The sequence below is a fragment of the Artemia franciscana genome, chromosome 11 (assembly GCF_032884065.1).
Source record: "Artemia franciscana chromosome 11, ASM3288406v1, whole genome shotgun sequence".
Lineage (NCBI taxonomy): Eukaryota > Metazoa > Arthropoda > Branchiopoda > Anostraca > Artemiidae > Artemia > Artemia franciscana.
The window spans coordinates 37,506,618-37,534,450 of record NC_088873.1 but is presented as its reverse complement, the minus strand read 5'-3'; the positions used below and the strand labels follow the sequence as shown (position 1 = coordinate 37,534,450).

The 27,833-nt window shown below is 35.7% G+C and overlaps 1 protein-coding gene across 2 annotated transcripts; it reads right to left on the bottom strand.

Annotated features, from left to right (window-relative positions):
• Window positions 1–10,542: 10,542 nt before the first annotated feature.
• LOC136033163 (large ribosomal subunit protein eL32-like) lies at window positions 10,543–26,889 on the bottom strand. Of its 2 annotated transcripts, none has more exons than XM_065713830.1 (3): window positions 26,763–26,889; window positions 14,861–15,110; window positions 10,543–10,747 (listed from the first exon to the last, which is right to left on the bottom strand). In XM_065713830.1, the coding sequence occupies exons 2-3, from the start codon at window positions 15,104–15,106 to the stop codon at window positions 10,589–10,591; spliced, it is 405 nt and encodes a 134-aa protein (XP_065569902.1). In that variant the 5' UTR covers window positions 15,107–15,110; window positions 26,763–26,889; the 3' UTR covers window positions 10,543–10,588. The 2 variants fall into 2 exon arrangements, with proteins under 2 accessions (XP_065569902.1, XP_065569903.1); XM_065713831.1 differs by having other exon boundaries at window positions 26,600–26,794.
• Window positions 26,890–27,833: the final 944 nt, after the last annotated feature.

The following is a 27,833-nucleotide window of genomic DNA, read 5'->3' as shown; positions in this document are numbered from 1 at the left end:
AAAGAAAAAGAGCAGCAGGTATCAAACCAGAGTCAAGAGCTGAATTGAAATAATCCAAGAGAATTGCACATGCATGCTCAGTTGAGTGCTTCGCCCTAAAACATAACTGAAAATCATGAAAAAGGTGTTTAGAATTAAGAAAATCAAGAAGTCGAGAAAGCACAGCTTTTTTAAAAATCCTGCTAAACAATGATAAAAGAGATATGGGATGATACTTTTCAGAATCATTCCTTGATCCATCTTTAAAAAGGATTTTAACATGAGCAAGCTTTAGAGCACTTTGTAAGACACCATTTCAAAAGAAAGATTGACAAGTCTCGTGAGGGCACACACGATGACAGGGAGAATGAACTTGGCAACCTTAGTCGGAATACTGTCTGGGCCAGAGGACGAAGAACCCCTCAAACCATTGAAAATTCTGGCTATAATCTGCTGGTTATAGAATACATTGAATCAATTATCTGGCCAGGAGAATGTTCGGGTCCTGCCTTTTTAATTTGTTTGAATGTAAAATGTATCCAAAAAAGATTAGTAAAAATCCCTGGAATATCCGAAAGTCACTTTCTTCACGTTTCCTTCCTCGAACTGTCTAGTTTGAAGCTTTAGCGTACAGTTACCGAATCGATTGATAAAAATGTTTTCAATCCTTTTGCTGCTTTCATCTGCATCATATACCGACATAAAGAAAACAAAAAAAAACTGTTCAAAATTAAAATGTAAACATGAAAATCAATATTTGCAAAATCAAAAACTACATTAAAGAAGGCCCTGGTCCAACAATAATCTAAAGATGGTCCAACTAAGTGGCTCTCTTGCCTGACCTTAAGCCAAATAATGGAGTGAAGTTACAAAGAAAGCTGATCACTGCTGCTGGCTGTAGAATACATTAGACCAATTATCTGGCAAGGAGAATCATCAGGTTCTGCCTTTTTAATTTGTTTGAATGTTTAATGTATCCAAAAGGAATAGTAAAAATTCCTGGAATATCCGAAAGTCACTTTCTTCACGTTTCCTTCCTCGAACTGTCTAGTTGAAGCTTCAGCGCACAGTTTCCAAACAGATTGATAAAAATGTAATCCTTTTGCTGCTTTCATCTGCATCATATACGGACATAAAGAAAACACAAAAAAACTGTTCAAAATTAAAATGTAAACATGAAAATCAGTATAAAGAAAACTAAATGCTGTATTAAAGAAGACCCTGGTCCAGCTAAGTGGCTCCCTTGCCTGATAAAACTACATTCTTAAGAAAAAAATGAAGTAAAGTGACAAAGATTACAAATGACTGTCTCTGGTTATATAATATATTGGACCACAAAACCTCATCGAAATTATAAATCATTGCACATAATAGTAATCTTGTTTATAATAATAATTATGAAGTTTATAATAATAAATTTTGAGCCAAGACTCCTTTAAATCGAGAAGATAGATAGATAGACACATTGACAGATAGATAGAAAAAAAGAGAGAGAGATAGAGAGAGAGAGAGAGAGAGAGAAAGAGAGAGAGAGAGAGAGAGGAAAAAAAACAACAAGTGGAATGAATGATTGTTTTGTCAAGCCGTTTTTAATCTTTTGAGCTATTGATTTAGTAAAAAAAATAGTTGGTTCAACTGCAATTACATCAAAAACATACAATCTATTCTATGGACAAAATAAGCATCTGAAAAGCTAGAAAATGACACGCAATCCACTTAAGCCATTATGTGTTCCATAGAAACATTCATGAAATATTTCATTTAATAGGTTCTTTATAAAGATAATGATTCTGCATAATGTGGTAATCATAAACTGAAATTTCTTGAATAAACTTCAGTCAATCAGATTTCACATGGTTGAAAAATGAAACAATTGTCTTGCTCAGGTTGGCGTTCACAAATTTTACACTCTAATGGTCATAAGCAATACAATGGTGCTGCCTGAGTAAAGAGGGCTCAGTGTATTATTTATCTATCCCCCCCCAGATCAATTAATATGAAAGTAGTTGTTACAGAAACTCATTAAATGGGAAATTGTAAGTTCTAAGGCCGTTTTAAGAGTCGAAAGTTACTGAAAGGCAACCAACCAACCTCCCTCCCACACTTCTTTTTAGCTACCCCACCCCCATAAAGACATCCGATCAGAATTTTGAAAAACTATCACAAACAGGGATAGGACTAACCTTCTAGCTCTGCTTTCTAAAGACCAAAACATCATTTTGCTTTACGGAAAACAAAATATATTTCAAATATTCTCTTTTATGATGCTAATAAATCCAAATTGCCGATGCTTTATTGATAAATTAGAATGTGTATTAGATTGTCAATCTACATTTTATTACTTCTTTCCAGTAGTTTTTTTTTTATTTAATGAGATACCCAAATCAAATAAGGTGGTGACACTTGTAGAGCATAACAAACAAAAAGAAAATAGACATCCATGAAAACTTTAGACTTTAAAGAGCAGAGTAAAAAAGGAAACAAAAAACAATCAAGACACAAAAACACAAGAATATGAAACTATTTAGTAGTTAAAGGTGGATGAAAGTTACACAGACAAAGACTTAATGGAGCGTCATTCAATAATTTAGAACATAATAGTTGAAATGTTTGAACAATATATGTTACTGAAACATCGAAGTTAGCAATACTATTACAGAAAGATTAGGGAAAATACAACAGAAATTACAGATAACAGTAATAGATAACCTTCATCAAGAATACTGCTGGCCGTTGATTTTTGAATTAAAATGGAATAGTTGTGGGCATCCAGCCATGGCTAATTGTAGAAAAAGCCAAGACAGATAGTCCGATTGAGTGAGAAGAAAAACCTGGCATTAATTCCCCCCCCCCTTCAGTGCCGACGTTACCATCTCCCACTTATGCTACACCTCTCATTTCACTCCACAATGCCGAACTAAAGTCAATCTGTTGGAGGGTCTCCCCGGCTCGGCACGCTGGGTCATGAAAAATTACGGAAGGGTCACCAAATCTAGAGCATAAAATATTATTATTTGTTTACCCCCCCCCCCCCCCAACTACCCGTCTTTTCACCAAGTATATCTGATTGAAATTGTGCCATGGCAATTTTGTTTAAAATAGTCCAAAGAACACATAACAATGCCTCCATGGTTCGCAAAACCCATCAGAGCCCTAAGGCAAGGGCTTTAAGCTATACCCTGGGGAATATAAGGTTCTTATGGAATGGGTGGCCTTATTAAATTCAGGTGGATCTCATTTGATTTTAAATTGGAAGTTAAAGTACTTTTTTTAAGAGTCAAAGTGATTGGAGAGAAACCAATGGGTAATTTATCTTTTATTGTTATTTGATTATACAGAAAACTCTACAATATTATATGACGTGGAGTAACAAAAAAGAAAAATAACTTGTGACTAAAAAAACCTGATAAGACGGTGGTACGAAGAAATACGGAAACAAGCGGTATTTGAAAATTATGAGTGCATTACTTCCAATTTTACTGTAATATCAGGAACAAAAATTTTTTTGAAAAGGACTCGGAGGAAGAAACGACAAAAATTTACAAAATCTAAAATAATTAATCTGAATTCTTTTCAAATCCTTTTTCTTAAGACTCGGAAAAATTCCAGAAGCAAAAAGAATTGAATGGTCACATACGGTTCAGTAGAGCTTGTTCAACGCAAGTTTATTATATTTACCTCTATTGGCAACAATCTTAGCATATCATAATTGGATTTTCTTGTTAATATTGGAGACTGCGCTGGCGCAAGCTTGGATGACTATTAGTAACAGAAATACAAAGTAATCGAAGAGAATCTATGAGAGGGACATTAAAGCCACAACAACGAAAGGGAGTACGAGAATTTTTGTTAAAGGAAAGAAATTCACATTTATCTATATGAAGAGACCAAAATCCGAAAAGGAAGTAGAAACACGAGAAACAATGTTGGATAGACAACATTGTCATCAGCATAGGCAAGATATGATACATAAGAAAAACCAGAGAGATATGTAGCCGATATCTTTGCAAGAACTCCTGAAATACGTAATTTAAACAGGGTCGCAATAACTGCAGTGGCATTAATTAAGGGGGAGGGAGTAAATTTATTTTAAAGAATCTGGAGGAAGGGGGAATTTTGTTGTTATTTAATTTTTCCAATGAAAACTCCAAAGAAAGGCATTTTGATGAAAATACCCCTATAATGGTATATTACAAATGTAGGGATAGGGCATGCCTACCCCTTTAGTTGAGGCATGTGTAGAATCAAACGCTACAAGGAAGACATGCTCCATTATTTCTAAGAAAGAAGACTGACAGAAAGCCTATGCAACATCAATCTGACTATTTGCAAAGTTCAACAACACTTGATGCACTATTGCAAAGCCAGTGTCCCTTACATTCCTCATTGTGTTCAAAGGTCCAAAATTTCAAGCATTAATTTAAATTGTTCCGGAGTAAGGGCAATTAAAGCCCTTACTCCTTTCTAAAGAAAGGAGGGAAAAAATTTGCCTGCTTTTCGCTAAATCAGACATTTCCAATCCCCGTACTGAGGACTTACTCCCTGATTTTCACAATCCCATTAGACTCCGACTCCCCTGGTCAGCCTCCTTAGCAATCCCAATTTACTCTCCGATCCATGGTGTTACAGAGAGGTTTCGTAAAAGTTTTATCCCCTTTATTCTGGAACACCTTAATAATAATAATTCGTGATTATGTACTTGTCAAATCCCCTTTTCCTCTATTGCCGTTTTTATTTTTGATTTACTGTAATGTTTTTGTAATTTAATTGTCAAGTATACTGATTTGCCCTTTATCTTTGATGATTTTGCCTTTTTAATTTCAAGTGTTTGATTTAATGTACTGATTCGAATTTTTTTTTTAACTTTTACTGACATATAAAGCGAATTCGGCTCTATAGAGCTTGTGATAGTCTTTTGAAAATAAATATTATCTTATCTTATCTAAAGCACTAAAACAATATTCGTGAATAGATTGGGGCATCAGACAAGAGCTTGTTCTATGTTCTGTAAATTCTTTAACGTTTTAATTAATCATCTTGTAGGTACACTCAGAGATTGCATCAAACATATTTGAGATTAAAAGAGTAGGAGGCTCACCTAGAGCCTTTATAATTATGATAATTGTACTGGGGACACCGGGTTCACGAGCTGCTGAATCAGAACACTGCCTGTAATCTTCAAGGACAGTATCCAAAAGTGCCTCAATTTCATAAGAACAACAGTTGAATCATGTGACTGAGACACCCAATCAGAAATAAGCTTTAATACTTCTTTTTTGACTAGCCTCATGCTCATAATTGGTTGCCTAGTAACTATTTCAATGTCCATGGCAATTGCTTGACTTATATTTTTTTGACATGATTATTAACATACCTAAATAAATTCATGAAAGTTGGATTTTATATTGAGTACCAAGTGCAAGCTCTGGCATTAATTTTCAAAATGTCACCAATTTTTTTGACAATTTTCTGTAATTTGTCATCCCATTCTTGATTTGGAAGAACATGTATTTTTTCATACAGTTATACCGAACTTGTCTCTGTTCATTGTCAGACAGCGTTAATGGCATTGTCTGCAGCTGGTCAATCAGTGCAGCAATCATACACCCAATTGCTTCATATAATGTTTGGACTTGGTATGACTGTAAACCACATGTCATATCACTTAAAGAATCGAGAATGTATGAAAGAAACACTTCTCAAACTTGGACATTTACAAAATGTTTCTTATATTTTCTCGCAATCTTTACGAATGTTCACATGCCGCATCTCGAACGCCAACATAAGGGCAATGTAAACAACTAAACAGTTTAAGCAAAAAATCATTCAGGTTTTTCCAATCCCCACTTAAGAAGCGAGGGTCGTGAACTGCAATAAATACAGAATTTAGGGCATAAGCGATTTCTTTATCCTCATCGTTCTCTAGCCCCAGAAATACTACCAATGGTCAAACAAAGCGTTTTTAACTCTTTTCCTGGACAATCTGATACATTAACGAAATAATTAGATTTTTCAAACACAATCCTTTCTGTGTCATGAACCTGTAAATGTGTTAGATATAGTAGGGTTTCCCACACATTCTTAAACAATTTCGTTCTATTTATTATTATGAGACGTATTTGACTTATTGTAGGACTATACAATAAGAGTCTGTCTAAATTGATTTTACGAGATGTCTAACCGTTGAGAAATTTGTTCTAGTTCAAATGCAAAGGAATTCCAATACTCCAATCATATCTTAAAGATCTCAATATCTTCATATTCTGAGATTATTTTGAGTTACCTTAAAGCATTAAAGGGCCATTTAACATCCTTCTTCCAATAGTTTTCCATTCATTTCAAAAATGTACATAGAAAAAGAACATTCTGAATAAAATTCTGTTCAGCATCAGTACCAGGTGGTAAAATTGCTTCCAGCCTAGTCATCATTTCTAAAAAAAATGACTAGGCTGGAAGTAATTTTACCACCAGGTAAAAATTACAACACAATTGGTTTATAACAGTACAAATCTACACAATGGTTTCAACATATGGAACCCTTGTTGTATCAAAAGAAACAACAGTAATTTTTGTTATCTAACAGCACCATTTCGAAACGAAAGGGAATTACGAAGAAGTGTCTCGAAGGTGGCAGCAACAAGGGGTTTATTTTGTGATTCTTTTCATACTTTTGCGCATAGATGGAAAATCTGCGAAAAGTTCCAGTTCCAAAAATTGTAGGGAGGTATATGGACTAACAACAAGTCCTTTCACCTCTTTGACTTCTTCTTCAGAAAAAAAAAACTAGCTACTGGAAGCGCTATTCTCCTCCAGTCTGCGAACAATGGATATATACGATTATGAACAATAATACACTGTTATTGATTGTGGGAAGTGCAAGTACCTGAGCTACCTGTCCCCAGCAGTTTAAGGCACTAGGCCGGCCGGTACCAATACGGCTCTTCCTACTCATTCCCGCTCTCTTCTGCACAATCGCGAGCACATGGTGTATTTTAAATGTTTTGCTTTTGTTTGACTCATTTGCCTTGATGAAAAATCAAATACTTCACAACTTAAAAGTTCCAAAACATTCATGCTGTTTAGACAAAAGCCCTCATCTTTTTTCGATGTACTAACAATTTCATGAATAAAAGATTCCCAACGCTTTGGTCATTATCTCTTTAATATTTGGACAAGCATCAGTCTCAGTTTACTATCTCTCTTTCCAGAGTTTCAAAATCAACAGACACCTCAATGATGAGGCTGACAGTGCTCTTGTTCACTTTTCCACATTAGTTTCAAAACCAATCAAAAAAGTAAAGAACAGTTTTTTTGGCTCTTGCCGTCTTCTGAAAATAATTGGCATAATTTCCTCTTCTTTTTTGACCATAACTGATGTTTCACAGTACCCACAATTTCATCACCATAACAAGAGCTAAGAGCTCATATGGCACTTGTGACGAGGTCGGAAGAGCCGAGAGCTCATATGGTACGAGGTTGGAAGAGCCAAGAGCTCATTTGGTACTTGTGAGAAGGTCAAAACCTAAAGAATCCTAAAGAACCTAATGAAATACCTCATTTTTATAATCTTTCAGAATTAACCCTCGCCCCCACTCCCCCAAAGAGAGCGGATCCGCCCTTCCAACTCCCCCGAATGTCACAGGATCTGGTCGGAATTTGAAATTAGAACTTTATAGCACAAGATCCTTCTAAATATCAAATTTCATTAAGATCTGGTCACCCTTTCGTAAGTTACAAATACCTCAATTTTCAAAATTACCTCCCCCTCCCAATTCCACCAAAGAGAGCAGATCCGGTCCAGTTATGTCAGTCACGTATCTTAGACAGGTTTCTATTCTTCCCATCCAGTTTCATCCTGATCTCACCGCTTTAAGTATTTTCTAAGATTTCCGGTCCCCCCAACTGCCCCCCCCCCAATTACGTTTGATCCAGTTGAGATTTAAAATAAGATATCGGAGTTACGAGGTCCTTCTAAATATGAAGTTTCATGAAGATCCGATCACTCCTTCGTAAATTAAATATACGTTATTTTTCAGAATTACCCCCCCCCCCCCGCAATTGAGCGGATCCGTTCCAATTATGTAAATTACGTATGCAAGACTTTTGCTTATTTTTCCAACCAAGTTTCATCCAAATCCCTCCAATCTAAGCGTTTCCCATCATTTTGGGTCTCCCCACCCCAAACTTCCCCCAATGTCACCAGATCCGGTCAGGATTTAAAATAAGAGCTTTGAGCCACGATATCCTTCTAAAAATCAAATTTCATGGAGATCCAATCACCCGTTCGTAAGTTAAAAATACCTCATTTTTTCTAATTTTTCAGAATTAACCCCCCACCCAACTACCCAAAAGAGAGCGGATCCGTTCCGTTTATGTCAATCATCTATCTAGGACACGTGTTTATTTTTCCCACCATGTTTCATCCCGATCCCTCCACTCTAAGTGTTTTCCAAGTTTTAGGTTTCCCCCTCCCAACTCCCCACCCACATCATCAGATCCGGTCGGGATTTAAAATAAGAGCTCTAAGACACAATATCCTTCTAAACATCAAATTTCATTGAGATCCGATCACCCGTTCGTAAGTTGAAAATACCTCATTTTTCTAATTTTTAAGACTTACTCCCCCCCCCAACTACCCCAAAGAGAGCAAATAAGTTCCGATCATGTCAATCATGTATCTAGGACTTGCGCTTATTTTTCCCATCAAGTTTCATCCCGATCCCTCTACTCTAAGTGTTTTCCAAGATTTTAGGTTTCCCCCCTCCAACTCCCCCCAATGTCATCAGACCCAGTCGGGATTTAAAATAAGAGCTCTGAGACACAATATCATTCCAAACATCAAATTTCATTAAGATCCAATCACCCGCTCATAAGTTAAAAATACTTCATTTTTTCTATTTTTCCGAATTAACCGGCCCCTACTCCCCCCCCCCCAGATGGTCAAATCGGGAAAACGACTATTTCTAATTTAATCTGGTCCGGTCCCTGATACGCTTGCCAAATTTCATCGTCCTAGCTTACCTGGAAGTGCCTAAAGTAGCAAAACCGGGACTTTAGGTTTACCCCCTCCAACTCCCCCCAGTGTCGTCAGATCCGGTCTGGATTTAAAATAAGAGCTCTAAGACACAATATCATTCCAAACATCAAATTTCATTAAGATCCAAGTACCCGCTGATAAGTTAAAAATACTTCATTTTTTCTATTTTTTGCGAATTAACCGGGCCCCCACTCCCCCCCAGATGGTCAAATCGGGAAAACGACTATTTCTAATTTAATCTGGTCCGGTCCCTGATACGCTTGCCAAATTTCATCGTCCTAGCTTACCTGGAAGTGCCTAAAGTAGCAAAACCGGGACCGACAGACAGACCGACAGAATTGGCGACTGCTATATGTCACTTGGTTAATACCAAGTGCCATAAAAACCATAGAATTTATCAATATACCAAAATAGTGAAGCATTGCAATTCTTTCAGTTCTATGAACTCCGCGTGAAAAACCAGTAGGCATGAAGTTAATAGACACTTACAGAAATTTTACCAAAAGGTATAAATTAGTTTATTTATAATATATTATAAATAAAATTAGTTTATATACACTGAGGTAAATTGACCATTCTCGGTGTAGTCCTTATTGTCTGACAAAGATGTTGGATATTTGACAGGACTACAAGAGCCATCAGCTAAAATGTAGGACTTTTATTTCATACTGCTTAAAATTAACATTCTACCTGATGGCTCTCGCAGTCTTATCTATGTTCAGGGGTGTAAAAACGACGACTCATTTTTCCCATTAAAGTTCAGCTGTTAAGAAATTTCAATGTTACAAACATGTCTTAAAGATTCTAGTATCTTTAACTTCTGGAAGATCCTAACATCTTCAACTTCAATCCGTTAATGTGTCAAAGAGTCGAGAAAAAGAGTTTTCAACTCTTTTCCTGGACACATTAACGAGATATTGAGCTTCTCAGACACAATTATTTCATCGTAAAATATATTTTTAGAAATTATTACTGTGCTAGAAGGAATTTTGTCAGGCAAAAAAGGGAATAACAGAAAAAAGAAGACAATAAATAGTGAGGAGAACGTTTTTAATTGTTCCCTGCAAGAGCCATCAGGTAAAATGTAAAACTATAGAATAACATTCTACCTGATGGCTCTCGTAGTCTTATCAAATCCTCTATGTTCCGGGATGTAAAAACGATGAGTCATCATAAAATATATTTTTAGAAATTATTACTGCCAGAAGCAATTTTGTCAGGCAAAAAAGGGAATAACAGAAAAAAGAAGACAATAAATAGTGAGGAAAACGTCTTTAATCGTTCCCCGCAAGAGCCATCAGGTAAAATGTAGGACTATAAAATAACATTCTACCTGACTCTCGAAGTCTTATCAAATCCTCTTTGTACCAGGATGTAAAAACGACGATCCATCATAAAATATCTTTTTGGAAATTATGACTGTGCAGGAAGCGATTTTGCCAGGCGATAAAATTACTTCCAACAGCAATCAACTGTAAGCCATCACTTAAATAAATAAGGAATAATAGAAAAAAGAAGACAATAAATAACGGGGAGAACGTTTTTAATCGTTTTCCAAGACCAAACAAAAGTTTACTCATTTTCACTTGACCTCACTCGAGCATTTGGATTTGTGACCTTGATTGCTAGCTGCTTGGCTCTTTCAATCAAGCCAACTCTCTTTTTGGCCGAGACAGTGTGAGCGATTTCAGCGGCGAATTTCCCATTCTGCATCATCAAAACTTCCAATTCCTAGTTAATAAAAAACAATATTAAAACAAATATTGAACAGCACAATGTATATCTAAAACATACAAATTGGGCTATAGAGGAATAAGATGTCGCACCTAAAGATGTTCCTCATATTGTAATGTGAGAGAAATCTGTTTCGTAGCTAACCAAAAATCCATAAACAAAATCAACTTTAGACTCAATGATTTCCAGGGTTTATAGCTTATACTATGTGTCTAAGTCATTATTAAATAATAATAATAAAAAGTTCTACTGAAAGCAAGGAGCTACATTAAAACTTAAACAAACAGAAATTATTTCGTATGGCTCTCTATTCAAGTTCTTTTATACTCTTTTAACGCTAAGTTGTTTTTTTTGCACTTCTGAAAAAATTCTGATTCTAACTTAAAATTCCCCCTGTTTCATCAGAAAGTTAAGCGGCTTTTCCCTTCTTATACGATTTCCGATGCAAAGTGGTTACGTTCACAATTCAACAAGTTTCTTTTTTACACTAGGCTGACGTAAAAAATGTTCACACCAAACATAAACATTTTGGACATACAACCGCAAAGATAATAGTCAGTCACACATTTAGATGCATGACTGACTGTTCTTCATCAACCAACTCTTCATTGTCAAATTCATTAATTTTGAATTCAAACATTGCTAAAATATCAATTTATTGTAGTAAGGAGCGAGGCGGCTCAATATTAACCAAAACTCTAAAAACAGAATATTGATACCAATATATATATCAAATAAATAAGATTTTTATGATGATTTTAAATATGCAAGTTTCATCAAATTTACTTTTACCCACTAAAAGTCACGAGCCGGAGAAAATTTGCATAGTTTTCGAAAAAATCGGGAAACATCCCCTGAGTCATAGAATCTTAATGAAAATCAAACCATCAGATTCAGTGTATCAGAGAAACCCAACTGTAGAAGTTTCAAGCTCATATCAGCAAAAACGTGGAATTTTGTATTTTTGTCCAGAAAAGATCATGGATGCGTGTTTACTTGTTGTTGTTTTTTCAGGGGTGATCGTATCAATCCAGTGGTCCTAGAATGTTGTGAGAGGGCTCATTCCACCGGAAATTAAATGTTCTAGTGCCCTTTTTAAGTGACCAAAAAATTGGAGGGCAACTAGGCCCCCTCCCACGCTCATTTCTTCCCAAAGTCATCGGATCGAAATTTCAAGCTAGCCGTTTTGTTCAGCATAGTCAAAAAATCTAATAACTATGTCTTTGAGGACGACTTGATTCCCCACAGTCCCCAGGGGAAGGAGTGCAAGTTATGAACTTTGCCCATTGTTTACATATAGTATTGGTTATTGGAAAGTATACAAACGTTTTCAGCGGAGATTTTTATGGTGGTGGGAGGGGGTTACGTGGGAGGATCTTTCCACGGAGGAATTCATCACGGGGGGAGAGAATTTCCATGAAGGGGGCGCTGGATTCTCCAGCATTATTTAAACAGCAATGAGAAATTAAATATATAAAAAAGAAGTTTTTTTTCAACTGAAAGTAAGGAGTAACATTAAAACTTGAAGCGAAAAGAAATTACTATGTATATGAGGGGGTTCGTCCTCTCCTCAATACCTCACTCTTTATGCTAAAGTGTTCTTAGTAATTTCGAAAGAGCTATCTATTCTAATTAAACGGCCTTTGTGATTCAGGGGTCATTCTTAAAGAGTTGGAACAAAATTCGAACTTGTGTAAAGAGCGAGGTATTGACGAGGAGGCGAACCCTCTTATGTACGTAATAAAATATACATACGTAGAATTTTATTTAAGTAAGTTAATTTGTAAGTTACGAATATTTCTTACCAATAAAAAACCTTCTTAAAAAAAATTAAGAGTTCTAATGGGCTTTTCAAATAACCAAAACATTCGAGGGCAACTAGGGGTCCTCCCCCATCCCTTTTTTCTCAAAATCGGCCGATCGAAACTTTGAGAAAGTCATTTAGCCAAAAAGTAAAACTAATTTGCAAATTTTGTTTTAATTATTCATGTGTGGTGAGCCAAAATCAAAACCTGCATTTATTTAAAAACATGATGAAATTAAATAGAAAAAACATTTTTTTTCAACTGAAATTAAGCACTAACATTAAAAATTAAAATGAACAAAATTTTTTATGTATATGAGGGCCTGTCCCCTCCTCAATGCCCTACTCTTTACGCTAAAGTCTGACCCTTTCTCACAACTCTAATTTTTAAAACAATAAAACACTACCGTAGAGAGCCGGGCGTTGAGGCGTGGACAGCCCCTTCCATATACGGAATAATTTCTGTTCGTTTTAAGTTTTAATGTCGCTCCTTGCTTTCAGTTAAAAAAAATCGTTTTTTTTTTTTTATTTAAATAAATCATAAAGGACTCGTAAATAGCTGAACCAAAACCAGGCTAAAAACACAATGCAGTAAAAAAAAAAAAAAAAAAAAAAAAAAAAAAAAAACAATTGCAGACAACGCGAAAACAGCTTTAAAAAATTAAATAAAATTCAAGACAGTACATCAGTACAAAATATCAAGAAAACAAGAGCCATGTTAAGAGTCAATTTTATGAATAGAAAGTAAAGTGATATTTGTGTGAAAAATACTTACACCCTTAAACAATATGGTGAAAATAGAAAAACAATATAGTGAGAATACATAATTCATCTTGCATATTATTGTATCTGCAAAAATTCGTATTACTTTACTTTGAATAAACCACAAATGCAGTTTAAACTCATTTAAACATTTTCAGAATCCTAAATCATAATTCTGAGGATTAAGGGGGAAATAAATTTTTCGGTTCTAAAGAATACTTTTGATATATATACTTCAAAATTCTGGAAATATTTTGAATGTTATGAATTCTTTTACTCAAACTTGTAAAATTTTCTAAAAATTTGAACGCGGAGCGCATTTTCAGTTAACTACCTACTGATATCTAGCTCTCTGGTCCGTCTGTCCGATTTTTCCATTTTGAAACTATAAAACCTGATGACCGCGAAAAAAAGCAAATAGATGACAAGGACCAGTTAACTGTAGATTCGGAGCAACTTTGACTGGTTTTTCGGCTTGCACACAGATGATAAATCTGTTATTCGTTTATGGCAGATACAATTGTATGCAAGATGGGCGACGAACTTTGGTATTAGAAAAAGAAATCAAAATAAGAGAAAAATTAGACTTTTTTAGTTCATACCTTTGATTAAAAAAGAAATATTTGGAGGGGTAGGGAAAAAGAGTAAACTAAAGAATAGTAAAAAAACTAAATAATTACAACCATTACTTCCAATGTAATCGGTAATTTGAGCGAATTTGATATCTTAAACATCATTTTGTGAGCCTCAACATTGACTGACTGTCTCAAAGACAAAGGGTGCTTTAGAAAATTCTCCCAGGGGCTAGTTATCATTGAAATCTATAGAGAATTTATGGTTTGACTATGATATTTAAAAAGATAATGAAGTTGTGCGCAAAGATTTCAATCAAAGTGGGTTGCACCATAGGATATTTGCAGAGCTGTCAAACTGGTGAAATTTCTGGTGAAATTTTCTGGAAATCAAACTGGTGGAACATTTCTATTGAGGGTATATCCCAGAACATTTATATGGACTACCCTTTCCTGAATTAAAAACAAATCTGTTCCATAGAGATGTTAAAAAGTTTTTCAAAAAGGTTTAAGAAAGTAGATGTTGGCTACTAGTTTTCTGTTGGATGGCTTAGCCAAGCTCCGAAAGTTTTGGCAAGATCACACAATCAGGTCTAAATAGTTTGGCCACAAAAACTAAAAAGAATTTTTAAATGTATGATATCAGTTGATTCTTTATGGTATCAAATCCCCTGAAGGATAAGCAAGTGGAAAGTTCAGAATCTATGAGACATTTAGATGCCAAAATTGAAGCATAATAATTTACAAAGACCATACAAAAAAGAAATAGTGGATGTGGCAGATTAAACACTGAAACTTCCAAACACATTGAATGACAAAACACAAACTAAATTAACAAAAATAATAGAATAAAACTAATAGAATACACTTTTCCATTACAAAAAATGTTATTTTTTCAAGTCAAGGAGGCCTAAAATTTTGTTTCGGAGGGGAGGCATCACTACTTCAAAGAAAGCAATATATGAGTTTTACCTTCATATTATTGACAAGAACTTTCCTGAAACCATTTGGAAGCATATGCTTGGTTTTCTTGGCACTGCCATAACCAACATTTGGCATCAAATATTGGCCCTTGAACCTCCTTCGAACTCTGTTGTCAATACCTTTGGGTTTTCGCCAGTTCCTCTTGAGTTTAGCATATCTGTCACTTTGGTGGCGGATGAACTGTTTAGTTCTTTTCTTGATGATCTTGGGTTTATTCAGAGGTCTGATTGACATGGTTCTAAAATGAAACACAAATATTTTAGTCATACAAGGTTAATTAGTCATACGAGGTTAATTACGAGGTAATTACAAGGTCATACGAGGTTGATTAGTGGACATATCCATATACTTGCAAATAATAAAGAAAATATGCTTTTGCTCTCCAGACAATTTTCGAAAAGTATGGTAAAATTAATAAATAAAATCTTGATATTTCTGGCTAAAAACAGACCTTAGAAAAATGCAGTATTTTGGCATTTATAGTCATTCCAACACTGAGCAAAACTAAACCTTTCATAATATAATGCTGACATACACCTGTTTTGAATGGCTGCATATACTTATAATTTAAGCATAAAAAACTTGTTTTGCAGCCTAGTATTAGCATGTTTTTGCTAATTTCAGGGGGTACACTGGAATACGTTTGGGATGATAAATTGGTTGCATACCAATTTACATGCTACTAATACAATTCCATGACTACATTCACTGGTATTTTTGGCATTTGGAGCCAGGTAAAATATGTCAAGTTTTGAAATCCCTTATGTATTTTGTTGCTTATTGCTGTACTGAATCTGGAACTGATTGATCTTGCTTGTCAACTGGTGAAGCAAGGACAACCTCAATTCTGATCCATGTTGGATCAAGTGCTTTAAGAGCTTAGAAATCACTAATGGGCATCTACTGTAGAACATTCTCTTAAGTATTCCAATTATTTGGTTGGCTGTGGCTACAACAGACTATGTGTGTAAATCAAACTTGAGCTCATCACCAACCAAGATCTTTTTTGGAGTGACTGGTTGTGAGCAGCTGTTTGTTACCATCATTGGATCAATATTGGCTCTGGGGGTTATTTGCTCAAAGGGTATAAGGTTACTATCTGGACATTAAATTCAAGTTGCCCACATTAAGAGTGCATTGAGATCTGTTTGGAGGTCTTTGGTGGTTTGGGGGGGGGGTCACCAATTGGACCAATTATTTTAGAATCATTCATGCACCAGCAAATCTTTTTATGAATGATGAATTTTTTTATGAAATTTTTATGAATGATGATGCATCATTTACATAAATATTAAATAAAGTAGGGCCTAACACAATACCTTGGGGAAATCAGCTTTCTACATCTGCCACCTCAGAGAGAAAAATCAATCCACCATCCCCTAATACTTTTATCACTTGCTTCCAGTTAGTAAAAAATTGCATCAACCAATGTATAACGCTAATTCTGGAGGTCAAATGCATGGACTTTACAATAGTCTCATGTGGCATATTTTATCAAATGCTTTTACTAAACGTATTAATATAATCTCAATGGGAGATCCCATATCAATAGGTTTTACGACGTGCTCATCAGTATCAAAGAGGTTTATGTCAGTTGAGAAACTAGGACAGAAACCATTGGCTAGGTGATATTAGCTTGTTCACACTTGGATGTTCTTCAATGGTTGAGTTTACTATGCCTTCATGGAGTTTCCTCACTCCTGAAATGTAACTGATTGGTAGATAGTTACATACATCATCTCTCTTGCTTCCTTAATGAGCATTTACACAATGTAATGTAAACATCCTTTCAACCTTGTAGATTTTGTATTTAGGGCTTTTTGGGATAATAAAGAAAGAGAATAGATAATGCTGTAATAACCTCCTTTAAAAGCCAGGGAGTACTCCATCAGGTCCTGCTGATTTATTAGGGTTTTTCTTCTTTAGTCAAGTTTCTACATCTACTCTGTAACATTAATAGGTGGTATACTTTTGAAATTTAATACCGTGGGGACTCTGAAAGTGGAGTATTATCTGCAGGTGCAAATACTGAGATGAACTGCTTATTTAGTACATTAGCTACGTTCCTGGGGCCTATATTAGCTTCCTGTTACATTCATCTACTTCCTGTTGATTTAACTGGTCCTGTAAGATCAAATGTGCCAGAACCTTATCACAAAAAAAAACTCAACCAGTTAAAGGTGAAGTTCTGTAGACCTCACAGGAAGCATATCAATATATACTTGTCGAATTGTGCTGATTGAGACAACTGGATGTGTTGCAGTGCCTAAGTATAGACAATAATAAGGGTATTCTCCTAAATAAGATGGAAGATACAATTGGCTTCAAGTGGACTTGTCCTCAATGCAAGGTATTTGCACCTGTACTTCCAGCTTCTGTCCAGCCTGCAGCCACCATTCAGGACATGACAAAGGTGAATTTCCAAGCTATGTCCAGCTTGCAAGCAAGCCTGGGAAATACAATTGTGCAATCTGAAAGCATGCTTAGAGCAGAACTTCATGCTATAAGGGACAATGTAAACAGAGTAGAGGCAGCCCTATCAACTTAGTGCAGTGCTGACGAAAGCAAATTGTATAGAAAGATGTGTGTGCTTTGAGAATGAATCTGTAGCAGTTGCTTGAGATAGATGTGTATCAAATTATTCATGCCAAAAAGGATTGCGAATTAAAAAAGAACAATATTGTTGCTTATAGCATTGAAACATCAAACAATGATGCTTGTAGTCTGCATTAGTACTGTCCAAAATCTAAATGAGCAGGGTGTAACAAGCAAATCACTAAACACTCTCCCGTCACATCTATTTACAGTGTCTTCCTTCCAGCTCAAGAAACAAAACGTGAAAGAATCATTTGATAGAAAAAAGAATATCCAGTTCTGCCATGACTGCTCAAAGCAGGACTCCAAAAGATATGAACAGTTTGTTTAACTGTTTAAGGAACGAACAACAGCTGGTGAACAAAACCTAATTATATATGGTTTAAAGGTTGTTACAAAAATGGCTGTTGACAGTGTAGACCCCAATGTAGGCGTAGAGCCCCAAATCTCAGATTGTGTAAATAGCATAAATATTAGTGTTGCATCTCTTAAAAAACTTTCAATTAAAGCTAATGCAGATTTAACTCAATTTAAAATTCAATAAGAAAGTTTTTGAACAGTGAGCTCAACAATTGAAATGCCACCATTTGCCTCACTAAAGGACAATGTAGATGAACCCAACTGCCAGACAAACCACCAGAGTAAGAAAGAATAAAAAAGAGTAAGTACAGCTTATTCTGCTCTTATTGCTAATGGTAAACAGCTTCCTAACAATCAAAATGAGCTGAAATCAGCTGCTTCCTCAAAAATATGATCTGGTTGTACTCGCTGAAGTCAGTCCAAAGTCTAGCAAAATAAGTTGGATGATTCCCAATTCCCCAGTTATTTTTTTATCTCAAATCTGAATTTGCCAGGATGCAGGCTTTGCATTTTAAGGCATGCTACAGGACCTAACAGTTTAGTGTTCCCTATGATTCAGATTATGTTGAGGCAATATGGTTTTACCTTCATGATAATCAAAATACAGTTGTGACTAGAGTAGGTCATGTGCACAGAAGCCCATCTGCCCCATATCACCTTGAAACTGAAAGAGCAATAGATAAAATGTTTTACAAAGCAGTTAGGGCACTAGATTCCAATAAGTCAAACTCACCAATCATTTCTCTGTCTTAAACCTTGGAACAAAGAAGCAAATTATTGAGAAGTCATTTGAAACAAGAGGAACTGGTAGAATTCAGTTCAGAAATGACATACCCAAAGCAGAAAGGACCAAAAGAACAAATTTGTATGAAGAGGTCCAACCTCAGCTCAGCAAATGGTGAAACAGATATTGTGATTTGGGGTGGCAAAATAGTATAAAAAAATTCTACCTCCTGCCCCTCCAAGTTGGGCAGTTAAAACTTGTACATAGTTTCTCTTCTAGTGCACTATTAAATGTAAATGATACTTTTGCTAGCAGAGAGCTGGACAACAGTTTTACAGTGCTAAACCTGAACAAACCATAGAGTCACCAAGTTCTAAAAGACCAACAACCCCCTCTGATAGTAAAAGCCGTGAGAACATTAGTTGCCTTAGCATTATTTTCAGCAATGTGGACTGTCCAACTTCTGAGTTTCAAGAAATTAAGTGTGTTGCTCCATTAGGTACTTCAGACATTTACACCTTCTGTGAAGTGGAACCCAAAAGGACTGCTATTCCTCTGACAGGACAACAGATACCAGGATACAACATTTTTAGCAATCTATCAAAGCAGGAAGGAAGGGAAACTGTCCTATACATCCCAGAAACTTTCCAGGTTGGAAATATTGATATTGATGCTGAGCCTTATTTAGAAAAAGTGTGGATATCAATAAACCAACCAGGTGAACCAATTCATATTATACAACTTATAGAAGTCCAAGTTCCCCTAATTTAGAGAAGCCCCTCTATGAAGTTGTAAAATCAATTGATAGAAACATTGAACTGACAGGGAACCTTCTCATAGTTGAAGATTTTAACCTACCTTCCATTCAATGGACAGATGGCTGCAGTTACTCTAGACAGAAATCAGTTGAATCATTTCTTGAGTGCCAAGCAAACAATTCACTTTACTAAGCTGTAAATTTTCCATCTAGGTACCAGGAGGGCCAGCCACCATCATTATTGGACCTTGTAATAGTAAGCAATCATGAAGCATTATTAAATGTAGCTCCACTACTGCCCTTTGGTGCAAGTGATCATGCTGCTATACAATGCTTCCTTAGACTGTACTCTGAAAAATCAGTTTTTACAAAACATGTGTAAAGAAATTACTGTCTAATAAGGCAAGAGTTAGCAGGATGTGATTGGTCCTTTATCACTGAGAATGATGTTGACAAATCATGGAATATATATATAAAAAAAAAATACTGCTAGATGTCTCAGAGAAAAATACTAAATTAAGATGGGCTTAAAAACCAAAATCTCTGCCATTTATGACTAAAGAAATAAGGAGAGCAAGAAATAAAAGAAAAGTTTTGGAGACTATGTAAGCAGAACATACATAATAAGAATAACTACACAAAATATACCAATGCATGAAATCAAGTCAGAAACCTATTTGAACAGCATGAGGAGGCTATAGCTGCAGCAAGCAAGTCAAATCCAAAATCACCTTTGGAATTATGCCTCAGCCCATAAACCTGGTAGATACTCAGTTACATAACTAAAAGTCAATGACTGTATAGTAGACAACTCAGAACAAATTGCTAGTCCTGTAAATAGGCTGATTACGTCTGCATTTACTCTGCCTGATAATTCCCCTCTTTCAACCCACTACCTATACCATCATAATTCCTATGCCCTCAATAGCTGTTAATAGGGTTGATATAGACATGCCTTAAAAAGTTGAACACCTATAAATGATAAGATAATTTTTATTTTCAAAAGACTATCACAAGCTCTATAGAGCCGAATTTCCTTTATATGTCAGTAAAAGCTAAGAAAAAAAAAAAAAATTCAAAACAGTACATTAAGTCAAACACTTAAAATTAAAAGGAATTAAAAAAGCAAAATCATCAAAGATAAAGGGCAAATCAGTAAACTTAACAATTAAATTACAAAAACATTGCAGTAAATCAAAAAAGAATAAAAACGGCAATAGAGGAAAAGAGGAATTTGGCAAGTACATAATCACAAATTATTATTAAGGTGTTCCAGAATAAAGGGTATAAAACTTTTACAAAACCTTTCTGTAACAGCATGGATTGGAGAGTAAGTTGGGATTGCTATGGAGGCTGACCAGGGGAGTTGGGAGTCTAATGGGATTGTGAAAATCAGGGAGTAAGTCCTCAGTATGGGGATTGGAAATGACTGATAAAGCAGGAAAATTTTTTCCCTCCTTTCTTTTAAGGTGGTAATGCGTGCAGCTTTAAGGAGGAAGGAGTATGGAATTTTACCTTCTTTGTAAATGATTCTGAGCAAACGCTTTTGGACCGACTCGATTTTGTCACTAAGTTCATTTGAAAGTTGCAAATGCCAGACTGGATATGCATATTCCAATAATGGCCTGATAAAGGATAAGTAAACACAGAGGGAATGTATCTTAGGACAATTAAATTTGTTTAGCAGCACTCACCAGGTTCCACTCATAAATGAGTGGAACCTGATGGTGAACACCCAAGGCTTCTAAAAGAATTGCATGTTGAACTGTTGGGCCCACAAGCTCTACTTTTTCAGAAGTCTCTTGATGAAAAGTGCATCCCAGAAGATTGGCACACAGCAAATATAACCCCCATACACAAGGGTGGTAGCAAAGAGGACACAAGTAATTACAGGGCAATTAGCATCACCTCTGCAGTGGAGAAGCTTCTAGAAAGAATTGTTAACACTCCAATCTTGAAACACTTAAAACCAATAAACTATCCTCATCATGTCAACTTGGCTTGAAGTCTGGTCAGTTGGTTGAAACAAACCTGATAGATACTTAAAATTATGCCACCAACCTTCTCAACCAGGGGTTCCCTGCTGACATTATATTAGTTTATTGGCATTTAACAAAGTCTGCCATAAAAGACTTCAAATTAAGCACCAGGCTATTGGGTGAATGAGGATATAGTAGAGTGGGTGAAGCAGCTCCTAACAAATAAGAAACAGATATATATATGAATGATGTACCAAAAATTCTTAAAAGCAAAGTAAGCCTCTATGCTGATGGCTTAAAACTTGTTGGTTGTGCAAAAATAGCAGAAAATATTGAGTCAACACAACTGGACCTTGATGCATTCACTCACTGGACTAATATCTGGAAGCTTGAATTCAATGCAGCAAAATACAAGACTCTCCACCTGGGGAAGAAAAACTAACAGACTCAGTACCATAGTATTTGTAGTGATGGGTATTGCAAAGCTATTTCCAGCAGCCATGCAGAGAGATCTTGGTGTCCTGGTTATGACTAGTTGAATTTTCGTATTCATGCATAAGCAACTACTGCAAAGGCTAATCAAACACTTGGCTTAATTAATAAAACTAGCAGATCTCCAAATTTTATTACTAAGCAGTAGAAGAGTATAGTTTGACCAAGACTAGAATTTGGAATGTGTTGCATGCCCAATCAACAAGACTGACCAAGCAGCAATGGAATGAGTTCAGAGGAGGGCAATAAAAAGTATTAAAGGCTTCTGTGATGTCCCATCTCTACAAGGTCAAAAAATATCATCTCTAATATATAGATGCAAACAAGGTGATGTGATAACAGCATACAAGAGTCTAGATGCTGAGGATACCATTTCTGACATTTTCCAACTGAACTCAAAGGGAATGGTCACCCTCATAAGCTCTTCCAGAAACAAGCAAATACCAGACCAAGGAACAAATTATTTTCAAATAGAGCTGTCAGCCTGTCAAATTCCCTCATGACAACAGCCCTATATTATTGCACAACATCTACCAGTGTGGAGGCGTTGAAGTCACCAGTGCGTATGGAGCAGCTCAGTAAACCATGGACCACTCAGAGAGGACTAACCATCATCACTGAAGCTGGTGGACATTCACCTAGACAAAATTCACCTAAGGCTGCTGAAGGAATTGGCAAATGAAATCAGTACACCACTATATCAAATATTTCATAAGTCCCCTGAATAAAAGACAGTACCTGCAGACTAGAACATGTAAACCATCAGTTGTTCTCAGTCTGAATTCCTGAGACTGTATAGGGCTGTTGACAGGCCTGTTCTGGATTTTGACAGGCCTGGTCAAAGATGTTCAAAGGTATGCCATAAAGTGCATAAATAGTCTGCAAAATAAACCATTCAATAGGAGGCTGGAGCACCTACAACTCTCAACACTCATCTTCAGACCCCAGTGCAGAGAGATGATGATGACCTACAAATATAGTAGCCAACAAAACAATACTCTCTTCAGGAAACATGCAAGTCAGCATCATACAAGAGGCCATTTGCAAAACTTTCTAAGCATACTGTGAAGAGATGTTTACAGCAAACTATTTTGCTGAACATGTCATTAATAACTAGAACAGCCTTCAAAAATAAAATGGTGATTTCACCCACAACAGCATCCTTCAAGTCTAGACTTGACTAAGAATAGAGCAACAAGCCATGGAAATACATGCAGGACTTGACTAAGAATAGAGCAACAAGCCATGGAAATACATGCAGGACTTTTTTTCCTTCTTAGCCACCTGCTGATTGCTGATGCAAGTGTTTCATAAGCATGTTGCTAGGAGGTTGATGCCTCTTATCCATCACAGCCATCTTGCACACTATCTAAAGTTGCTTTTGTGTGGTAGTGTGAACTCTGAACCACTAGAGAACAGTTCTTATGGATTATATCTACCTTTTGGTAACTGTTACCAAGTGGGCTTAAATTGCATCACTCCAGCAAATCTCTCTTCAAGCCTGTCACTGGGCCCTTAAAACAATGATGTTCCATTATATTGTCATTGTTGGCACAAAAAACAGATCCTATATGGACCTTAATATTGGTCCAAGGTACAAATTAAGGTATTACATCTGAACTAGCAAAACTTTTATAAACAGCAGAGGTTAAGACCCTGATCTTACACGATTATGCTATTAAACATTAAAATAAAAGTCAAACTCTGTAAGTTTTGTAAATGATTCTATACTAACGCTATTGTTTTTTGAATTATAGTTTTAGGATACTAGTGGTTAAGTTCCTAGGTACTTAGTAAATAAATAACTAGAAATCAACCATTAATTTAGCACTTGCTTTGAAGTAAACACATTAAAGCATAGCTTTTGTCTTTGTCATTGCTAGGGATTAAAAAGTGAAGTATACAACAGCTTGAATTCACAGTTCTCAACAAATCCAGCATTATTTTTATGTAATGGCAAAGTTTATTGCAGAGAAAATCAACCTTTAAATACTAACACTGTAAAATGCTTAAAACTGGAATTGCTTATTGAAGATCAGGGCCCTCCTGAGGGAGGAGTGGAGGTAGTTGTGGAAAAATTCTAGTTAATTGACTTCTTGCTTTCTCAGAAAGGGTTTAGGTTAGGAAAAACGAAATTTTCAAAGATGAATCTACAGACTAAAGTATGTCCCATGAAGGTATTTTCAAGCAACTACCTCCACTCCTTCTCTCTCTGGAGGACCCTGACCTTTGACGACCTATGTGCTATGAAAGTGAAACCTTGCAAAAAAGATCTTCTGCTTAATTGAAGTACAATAAAATTGTTTTCAGCTTCATAACTTTGCTCAATTCTATTTTATAAGGTTTTAAAGATATGCAAATACATTTCCTAAATTTGAAAAAAAAACATTGATATGGCTCAAAATTCTGCTCAAATAACAGGAATTGCATTTTCAGGACAAAAGGCAGAGAAAAAGCAACTAGTAACTAAAAATTAAGGTAAAATGTTGTTTTGTCAAAATTTCAATAGGTATAGACCTGTCATGTAGGCAAATTTCAGGGCACTCTAGAGGGAGAAGGAGTGGAGGTGGGTACTTTAAAATACCTTCCAAAGCATACTTTAGCCTGTAGACCCATCCCAGAAAGTTTCATTTTCCTAACCTAAACCCTTTCCAAGATAGCAAGAAGTCAATTAACTAAAACTTCAAAACCTCCACCACCCATTACCTTGTACACTTGATTCACACTATCCTAAGTGAACTAGAGAAACCAAATGTTTGGCTAAACCTAGTTTTAGTCAATTTCCAAAAAGTGTTTGACTTAGTTGACCACAATATCCTAATTTGTTTATTACATGATAACTTTGAAATTGACCCACTTTTAGTGAATATTGTTATATTGTTCCTTTCAAACAGATCACAAGTTGTAAAATACAAAAATACCTTCTCTAACCCCCTACCTATGTACTGTGGAATACCTCAAGGAACCTTATTGGGACCACTATTATTTCTTGTCATGATTAATGAAATTGGCAAGGAATATCCCCAAAGATGGAAATATGTGGATGACTTGTCAATCCTTGAAGTATGTAATAGGAATATTAAAAGTGACCCCATTGAAATCCTAACCCAATGTTCAGATGAATCTAGGAATCTAAATATGACTAAATCACAAATAATGACAATCAACTTCTTGAAACATACTCCTGCTTTTTGCAACCAAATCCCAGGGTGAAATGCTAGTGAAACATGTTAAGCTTCTTGGTGCCACAATTTCTAATGATCTTAAGTGGGAGACACATGTTTCCAACATTGTTAAACAAGCAGATGTTTCACTATCCATATTTAAGCTGCTAAACAAATTTAATTGTCCTAAGATACATTTCCCTCTGTGTTTACTTATCCTTTATCAGGCTGTTATTGGTATATGCATGTCTGGTCTGGCATTTGCAACTTTCAAATGAACTTACTGACAAAATCAAGTTGGTCCAAAAGCATTTGCTCAGAATCATTTACAAAGAAGGCAAAATTCTGTACTCCTTCCTACTTAAAGCTGCATGCATTACCACCTTAAAAGAAAGGAGGGAAAAAAATTTGCCTGTTTTTTGCTAAGTCAGTCATTTCCAATCCCCATACTGAGGACTTACTCCCTGATTTTCACAATCCCATTAGACTCCAACTCCCCCAATTAGCCTCCTTAGCAATCCCAACTTACTTTCCAATCCATGCTGTTACAGAGAGGTTTTGTAAGTTTTATACCCTTTATTCTGGAATACCTTAATAATAATTTGTGATTATGTACATGCCAAATTACCCTTTTCCTCTATTGCCATTTTTATTTTTTTAATTTACTGCAATGTTTTTGTAATTTAATTGTTAAGTTTTTATCTTTGATGATTTCGCTTTTTTAATTTCTTTTTAATTTTAAGCATTTGACTTAATGTACTGTTTTGAATTTTTTTTTCTTAGCTTTTAGTGACATATAAAGCAAATTTGGCTCTATAGAGCTTGTGATAGTCTTTGAAAAATAAATATTATCTTATCTCTCTTATCTAACTAGAATTTTACCATAGTTGCTTCAAAATACCTTCCTGGGACATAGGCCTACTTTAGTCTGTAGATTCATCCCTGAAAGTTTCATTTTCCTAACCTAAGCCCTTTCTGAGATAGCGAGAAGTCAATTAACTAGAACTTTACCAATAAAGTTGTAGGCTAAACTTGACATTTACCTCAATTTTTCAAATGTTAAAATAGATAGGTCTATGGTCTTGTGTACTATATGATTGTTGTTTGGGGTTTAATACATCTGACCAATAGGTCATATGCTTTCCTATATGATTTTCTATACCTTAAGAACAAGATGGAGTTGAGGTGGAGACTTGAGAACATCATTCCAGGACATGAGTTACATTCTAACTAATTCCTGAAGGTTTTATCCTGCTAAAGCAGACTATTTCCTGAATTAGTTATGGACAATTAATCCAGAATATTACCAGCCTTTAACTATATCAAGCAGCATAGAGAGGGGGAAGGGAACACAATTACTACAACAGTGCATTGGCCTATAGCATTTGAAGAGCATTCAACAAGGTCTAATCACACATTGCTCTTTTATAGTCCAAATTGTATACCTTAATTAACTTTGAAGCACAACTCAGAAGCCCTAAGCTAAGAAGTTGCCCCCTCACCATAAAAACAGTGTCATAATAGCCTATGGTAGGATATGACTGTGACAATAAGTACAACAGAGTATTGGGGGTGGGGAGTATTCAAGCTCATTAGTATCTCGAAGTGATTTAATAAGTTTGAATCCCCCACAGGTTATGGGGTCAAAAAACAAACCTGTGTATGAGCTATGCTGTCTGTACTTGGCCTGTTGGGATTCAAAACACTGAATGTTAATCTTGGTAAAATTATCTTAAATTTAGTTTTTAATGATACAGTAAGTTACAAAATTAACTAACACGGCACTTTTATGCGATCAAGAGAGATAAAAAAAAAGTACTTTTTGAATTCCCTGCAAAAGTGAGCTTTCTTCAATTTCTTCAGCGAGGAATTTTTATTGTTGCCAATTCGGAATCGTGGATGTCATCTGAGCATTCAAAAATGTTTGATTTTTAGCTTAAATGTGTCTATCTTGGAATCTCAAAAACTTAGCGTTATTTTTTGTAGCAGTTGCATTATTGACTAAAAGACGCTTTGTAAATCTTAAAGCGGCCTATTAACGTCAAATATAATGAAAACAAAAAATGTCATAAAATATTCATAAGAAATGACTTAATGAAAAAGCATGAAACTGATATAACACATTTAAATCCCTTATTTCTTAGAAAACCTTTTTTAATTACGACATCTCACCAAAACCTCGATGCCCAAAACTGAATTTTTATTTAACTGACCCTCGCGCAACTGAATCCCGTTTAACTAAACCCCCATGCAACTTAACTTCATTTAACTAAACATCCGTTTAATTTAACTCCCGTGCGGCTGTGCGGCTCCCGTGCGGCCTTTTAAGTCATGAAATAGATGCTTGTCAAGATCTTTCATAAAAAAGCTCTGTTATCAGACCTTTCCTGAACGTTGAGTTATAAACATCTACGCTGAGTATCTTTCAGCTTTATGAATTTTGATCAGATTTCTTTGGGGAGATTGCAGCAAAAAAGAGTATGGGAGGGAAACTGGCAGCACTCCAACCTTTTTTTTAACATGCCCTAAAAGGTTAAGCTCAATACCCTTATTTTTCGTTAGAAAGCGCTTGATCTCCATTGTCTGGTGTCCTTCTGGCTTCAAAGTTAGTTGATTTCCCTCCATAGCGCTGAACTAATATGCTTCCAAGGGGGAAAGAAGACTAATTGGGCTTTTTCATAAAGGTTAAACAAGGTAAGCGGAATGTCCGGCTACCTTTTTTCCGCAAATTAAAAGTAAATACTATGCAGGTACCCCTACGGCTCTTGTGACAGGATCCTTTCCTTTTTCTGCTTGTCAACCCTTCTTCTTACCATTCTCGGGACACCTTTTATAAAATATCGAGAGTTCGGAAAAAGTCAGTCATCCTTTTGAAGATCTATTTCTTTTA